Source organism: Diaphorina citri, unplaced genomic scaffold (assembly GCF_000475195.1).
Source record: "Diaphorina citri unplaced genomic scaffold, Diaci psyllid genome assembly version 1.1 scaffold4932, whole genome shotgun sequence".
NCBI classification, from domain to species: domain Eukaryota; kingdom Metazoa; phylum Arthropoda; class Insecta; order Hemiptera; family Psyllidae; genus Diaphorina; species Diaphorina citri.
Genome location: NW_007382316.1, coordinates 1,364 through 9,206, shown reverse-complemented (window position 1 = coordinate 9,206; position 7,843 = coordinate 1,364). Strand labels below are relative to the sequence as shown.

Here is a 7,843-nt window from a genome sequence, read left to right as displayed (position 1 = left end):
TTGTCCCATCTTTGATCCCTTTCTCCAACAGTACTAGTTTGGCATTTTTCCAGTTCTTCGGGAATTCTCCTGATGTTAGGATTTGGTTAAATAGTTTTCGACACAAGTTTGGTGCTGTTTCAAACATTATTTTTATTACCTCTCCACCCAATCCGTCTGATCCAGGTGCTTTTTTGTTTCGAAGTTTCCGTATGGCTTCATAGACTTCTTCCATTGTGAATTCCTGTATGTCCTCTTTTCTCACCTCTTCTCGTTTCCATTTCATCTTCTCATCCGTTGGGAACAGTTCTTCCGCTATTTTTCTCTTTTCTTCTGGCTTCAGGGATATGCTTGGCAGAAGTTTGAATTTCTTACAAACAATTCTGTAAGCATCCCCCCACACGTTTCTATTGAGATCTTCACACAATTCCTTCCACTTCCTTTTCTTTTCATCCTCAATCTCCTGTCGCAGTTTCCTCTTCAGTTCGTAATATCTCAGCCGCATATCTTCCTTTTCTCTATCTGTACTGCTTCTTCTTTTGTTTGTCCGAGTCATCTTTCTCTTTTGGGCATGACATTTTCTCCTCAATTCTGCAATCTTCTTTGTCCACCAATACACAGGTCGTCTACCATCTCTTTTCTTGTTTGCTCCAAATATCTCATTACATGTTTCTTGAAGTATTTTTATGAGGTCTTCAGCGTTTGTTCTCTCTTCATCCACTTTCTTTTTCAGCTCTTCCATGAATTTCTCTTTCTTGGTCTCGTTGTATTTCCAGGTGTTGCTTGCTTCGATCTCGGTTGGTTCCTGACCATTTTCCCTCATCAACGTGTAGAAGATGTACTGGTGGTGGCTCATCGTCTCATCGTCCGTCACTCGCCAGTCCGTTATCTTTCTCCACAGGTTTTGAGAACACATCGTGATGTCGATGATGGAGTTGGATTCCCCTCTTACAAACGTTGGTTTATTTCCCCTGTTCACTATTTCTAGATCCATTTCAGCAGCCCATTCTGACAGGATTGTTCCTCGATCGTCTTCTTTTCTAGCGTTCCAATAGAATGATTTTGAGTTGAAATCGCCACCCACCACATACTTTGTACATTTCGATGCTCTTATAGCCAGTTTGAGTCCATCCAAAAACTTCACAAACACTGGAAGTGGGACATTTGGCGAGATGTAGCAGCTGAAAATTTGTACCTCATTTGTCACAATCCAGACAAATCCGTCGCCATTACCTGTCTCATACACTTTTACATCCTTATTGTACACTTTCAACGCTGTATCTCGCTTTTTGTCCACAAACCATCCAGCAGTATCCATAAGATTCTTGTTAGGTTCACTTGCCACTAAAATATCCACATGGTTTTCTTCAATTATTTTATCTGCTAAATCATGTGCAGCCGGTGACCTTTCCAAATTTATCTGAAGAAAACTAATCATTTTTAATTGTTACTGCCGCACTCTCCTCCGGAAGTGATATCCATATCCATATCTGGGTCAACAAGCTTTTCTTCATTGATTTCCTTCAGCACAATTTCGTCATCGTTTTCCTTTCTAATGTTTTTCAGAGTATTCCAGGTTGCTTCTTGTATTCTCCTTTTGCTTGTAGGACATATTGTAGATCCGGTTCTATGCCCTTCTCTATTACATGTTGCACAGAAACTTCCACTTGTGCAGTCTTTGCTCAGATGTCCTACTTGTGTACAGTTCAAGCATTTCCTATCGTTCCTCTTCTCCTTACAGATGTCAGAGTGATGTCCGAGTTCCAAGCAGTTATAGCACAGCATCACATTCACTTTCGGCTTCACTCTGCACATGGTCCAATTTATTTTGACTTCTCCCATTCTCAGCAAGTCTTCAGCTGCGTTTGCCGGCATGGAAACCGTAGCAATTTGTGTACCAGCTCTTCCTAGTCTCAAACTTTTGACTTCCGTCTCGTGCACCTTTGTGGACTGTTTGATGAAGAATTCGATCTCCTTACCGTTTATAGGTGATGATGATGGTGATGATGATGGTGATGATGATGGTGATGATGATGGTGATGATGATGGTGATGATGATGGTGATGATGATGGTGATGATGATGGTGATGATGATGGTGATGATGATGGTGATGATGATGGTGATGATGATGGTGATGATGATGGTGATGATGATGGTGATGATGATGGTGATGATGATGGTGATGATGATGGTGATGATGATGGTGATGATGATGGTGATGATGATGGTGATGATGATGGTGATGATGATGGTGATGATGATGGTGATGATGATGGTGATGATGATGGTGATGATGATGGTGATGATGATGGTGATGATGATGGTGATGATGATGGTGATGATGATGGTGATGATGATGGTGATGATGATGGTGATGATGATGGTGATGATGATGGTGATGATGATGGTGATGATGATGGTGATGATGATGGTGATGATGATGGTGATGATGATGGTGATGATGATGGTGATGATGATGGTGATGATGATGGTGATGATGATGGTGATGATGATGGTGATGATGATGGTGATGATGATGGTGATGATGATGGTGATGATGATGGTGATGATGATGGTGATGATGATGGTGATGATGATGGTGATGATGATGGTGATGATGATGGTGATGATGATGGTGATGATGATGGTGATGATGATGGTGATGATGATGGTGATGATGATGGTGATGATGATGGTGATGATGATGGTGATGATGATGGTGATGATGATGGTGATGATGATGGTGATGATGATGGTGATGATGATGGTGATGATGATGGTGATGATGATGGTGATGATGATGGTGATGATGATGGTGATGATGATGGTGATGATGATGGTGATGATGATGGTGATGATGATGGTGATGATGATGGTGATGATGATGGTGATGATGATGGTGATGATGATGGTGATGATGATGGTGATGATGATGGTGATGATGATGGTGATGATGATGGTGATGATGATGGTGATGATGATGGTGATGATGATGGTGATGATGATGGTGATGATGATGGTGATGATGATGGTGATGATGATGGTGATGATGATGGTGATGATGATGGTGATGATGATGGTGATGATGATGGTGATGATGATGGTGATGATGATGGTGATGATGATGGTGATGATGATGGTGATGATGATGGTGATGATGATGGTGATGATGATGGTGATGATGATGGTGATGATGATGGTGATGATGATGGTGATGATGATGGTGATGATGATGGTGATGATGATGGTGATGATGATGGTGATGATGATGGTGATGATGATGGTGATGATGATGGTGATGATGATGGTGATGATGATGGTGATGATGATGGTGATGATGATGGTGATGATGATGGTGATGATGATGGTGATGATGATGGTGATGATGATGGTGATGATGATGGTGATGATGATGGTGATGATGATGGTGATGATGATGGTGATGATGATGGTGATGATGATGGTGATGATGATGGTGATGATGATGGTGATGATGATGGTGATGATGATGGTGATGATGATGGTGATGATGATGGTGATGATGATGGTGATGATGATGGTGATGATGATGGTGATGATGATGGTGATGATGATGGTGATGATGATGGTGATGATGATGGTGATGATGATGGTGATGATGATGGTGATGATGATGGTGATGATGATGGTGATGATGATGGTGATGATGATGGTGATGATGATGGTGATGATGATGGTGATGATGATGGTGATGATGATGGTGATGATGATGGTGATGATGATGGTGATGATGATGGTGATGATGATGGTGATGATGATGGTGATGATGATGGTGATGATGATGGTGATGATGATGGTGATGATGATGGTGATGATGATGGTGATGATGATGGTGATGATGATGGTGATGATGATGGTGATGATGATGGTGATGATGATGGTGATGATGATGGTGATGATGATGGTGATGATGATGGTGATGATGATGGTGATGATGATGGTGATGATGATGGTGATGATGATGGTGATGATGATGGTGATGATGATGGTGATGATGATGGTGATGATGATGGTGATGATGATGGTGATGATGATGGTGATGATGATGGTGATGATGATGGTGATGATGATGGTGATGATGATGGTGATGATGATGGTGATGATGATGGTGATGATGATGGTGATGATGATGGTGATGATGATGGTGATGATGATGGTGATGATGATGGTGATGATGATGGTGATGATGATGGTGATGATGATGGTGATGATGATGGTGATGATGATGGTGATGATGATGGTGATGATGATGGTGATGATGATGGTGATGATGATGGTGATGATGATGGTGATGATGATGGTGATGATGATGGTGATGATGATGGTGATGATGATGGTGATGATGATGGTGATGATGATGGTGATGATGATGGTGATGATGATGGTGATGATGATGGTGATGATGATGGTGATGATGATGGTGATGATGATGGTGATGATGATGGTGATGATGATGGTGATGATGATGGTGATGATGATGGTGATGATGATGGTGATGATGATGGTGATGATGATGGTGATGATGATGGTGATGATGATGGTGATGATGATGGTGATGATGATGGTGATGATGATGGTGATGATGATGGTGATGATGATGGTGATGATGATGGTGATGATGATGGTGATGATGATGGTGATGATGATGGTGATGATGATGGTGATGATGATGGTGATGATGATGGTGATGATGATGGTGATGATGATGGTGATGATGATGGTGATGATGATGGTGATGATGATGGTGATGATGATGGTGATGATGATGGTGATGATGATGGTGATGATGATGGTGATGATGATGGTGATGATGATGGTGATGATGATGGTGATGATGATGGTGATGATGATGGTGATGATGATGGTGATGATGATGGTGATGATGATGGTGATGATGATGGTGATGATGATGGTGATGATGATGGTGATGATGATGGTGATGATGATGGTGATGATGATGGTGATGATGATGGTGATGATGATGGTGATGATGATGGTGATGATGATGGTGATGATGATGGTGATGATGATGGTGATGATGATGGTGATGATGATGGTGATGATGATGGTGATGATGATGGTGATGATGATGGTGATGATGATGGTGATGATGATGGTGATGATGATGGTGATGATGATGGTGATGATGATGGTGATGATGATGGTGATGATGATGGTGATGATGATGGTGATGATGATGGTGATGATGATGGTGATGATGATGGTGATGATGATGGTGATGATGATGGTGATGATGATGGTGATGATGATGGTGATGATGATGGTGATGATGATGGTGATGATGATGGTGATGATGATGGTGATGATGATGGTGATGATGATGGTGATGATGATGGTGATGATGATGGTGATGATGATGGTGATGATGATGGTGATGATGATGGTGATGATGATGGTGATGATGATGGTGATGATGATGGTGATGATGATGGTGATGATGATGGTGATGATGATGGTGATGATGATGGTGATGATGATGGTGATGATGATGGTGATGATGATGGTGATGATGATGGTGATGATGATGGTGATGATGATGGTGATGATGATGGTGATGATGATGGTGATGATGATGGTGATGATGATGGTGATGATGATGGTGATGATGATGGTGATGATGATGGTGATGATGATGGTGATGATGATGGTGATGATGATGGTGATGATGATGGTGATGATGATGGTGATGATGATGGTGATGATGATGGTGATGATGATGGTGATGATGATGGTGATGATGATGGTGATGATGATGGTGATGATGATGGTGATGATGATGGTGATGATGATGGTGATGATGATGGTGATGATGATGGTGATGATGATGGTGATGATGATGGTGATGATGATGGTGATGATGATGGTGATGATGATGGTGATGATGATGGTGATGATGATGGTGATGATGATGGTGATGATGATGGTGATGATGATGGTGATGATGATGGTGATGATGATGGTGATGATGATGGTGATGATGATGGTGATGATGATGGTGATGATGATGGTGATGATGATGGTGATGATGATGGTGATGATGATGGTGATGATGATGGTGATGATGATGGTGATGATGATGGTGATGATGATGGTGATGATGATGGTGATGATGATGGTGATGATGATGGTGATGATGATGGTGATGATGATGGTGATGATGATGGTGATGATGATGGTGATGATGATGGTGATGATGATGGTGATGATGATGGTGATGATGATGGTGATGATGATGGTGATGATGATGGTGATGATGATGGTGATGATGATGGTGATGATGATGGTGATGATGATGGTGATGATGATGGTGATGATGATGGTGATGATGATGGTGATGATGATGGTGATGATGATGGTGATGATGATGGTGATGATGATGGTGATGATGATGGTGATGATGATGGTGATGATGATGGTGATGATGATGGTGATGATGATGGTGATGATGATGGTGATGATGATGGTGATGATGATGGTGATGATGATGGTGATGATGATGGTGATGATGATGGTGATGATGATGGTGATGATGATGGTGATGATGATGGTGATGATGATGGTGATGATGATGGTGATGATGATGGTGATGATGATGGTGATGATGATGGTGATGATGATGGTGATGATGATGGTGATGATGATGGTGATGATGATGGTGATGATGATGGTGATGATGATGGTGATGATGATGGTGATGATGATGGTGATGATGATGGTGATGATGATGGTGATGATGATGGTGATGATGATGGTGATGATGATGGTGATGATGATGGTGATGATGATGGTGATGATGATGGTGATGATGATGGTGATGATGATGGTGATGATGATGGTGATGATGATGGTGATGATGATGGTGATGATGATGGTGATGATGATGGTGATGATGATGGTGATGATGATGGTGATGATGATGGTGATGATGATGGTGATGATGATGGTGATGATGATGGTGATGATGATGGTGATGATGATGGTGATGATGATGGTGATGATGATGGTGATGATGATGGTGATGATGATGGTGATGATGATGGTGATGATGATGGTGATGATGATGGTGATGATGATGGTGATGATGATGGTGATGATGATGGTGATGATGATGGTGATGATGATGGTGATGATGATGGTGATGATGATGGTGATGATGATGGTGATGATGATGGTGATGATGATGGTGATGATGATGGTGATGATGATGGTGATGATGATGGTGATGATGATGGTGATGATGATGGTGATGATGATGGTGATGATGATGGTGATGATGATGGTGATGATGATGGTGATGATGATGGTGATGATGATGGTGATGATGATGGTGATGATGATGGTGATGATGATGGTGATGATGATGGTGATGATGATGGTGATGATGATGGTGATGATGATGGTGATGATGATGGTGATGATGATGGTGATGATGATGGTGATGATGATGGTGATGATGATGGTGATGATGATGGTGATGATGATGGTGATGATGATGGTGATGATGATGGTGATGATGATGGTGATGATGATGGTGATGATGATGGTGATGATGATGGTGATGATGATGGTGATGATGATGGTGATGATGATGGTGATGATGATGGTGATGATGATGGTGATGATGATGGTGATGATGATGGTGATGATGATGGTGATGATGATGGTGATGATGATGGTGATGATGATGGTGATGATGATGGTGATGATGATGGTGATGATGATGGTGATGATGATGGTGATGATGATGGTGATGATGATGGTGATGATGATGGTGATGATGATGGTGATGATGATGGTGATGAT

At 41.5% G+C, this 7,843-nt stretch overlaps 2 protein-coding genes across 2 annotated transcripts; both read right to left on the bottom strand.

Moving 5' to 3' along the window:
- Positions 1–139: 139 nt before the first annotated feature.
- On the bottom strand, positions 140–1,417 carry LOC103521297 (the record flags this gene model as incomplete). The annotated part of the gene is made up of 1 exon (XM_008486408.1): positions 140–1,417. A coding segment is annotated over exon 1 (1,278 nt), but the record flags the coding sequence as incomplete, so codon positions are not given.
- Positions 1,418–1,419: 2 nt separating this feature from the next.
- Positions 1,420–1,854, bottom strand: LOC108253937 (ATP-dependent RNA helicase glh-4-like). The gene has a single exon (XM_017448771.1). The coding sequence runs from the start codon at positions 1,852–1,854 to the stop codon at positions 1,420–1,422; it is 435 nt and encodes a 144-aa protein (XP_017304260.1).
- Positions 1,855–7,843: the final 5,989 nt, after the last annotated feature.

Bases quoted from the DNA above. Each gene is read 5' to 3' on its own strand.
- LOC108253937 (XM_017448771.1), bottom strand. From the start codon at position 1,854: ATGCCGGCAAACGCAGCTGAAGACTTGCTGAGAATGGGAGAAGTCAAA.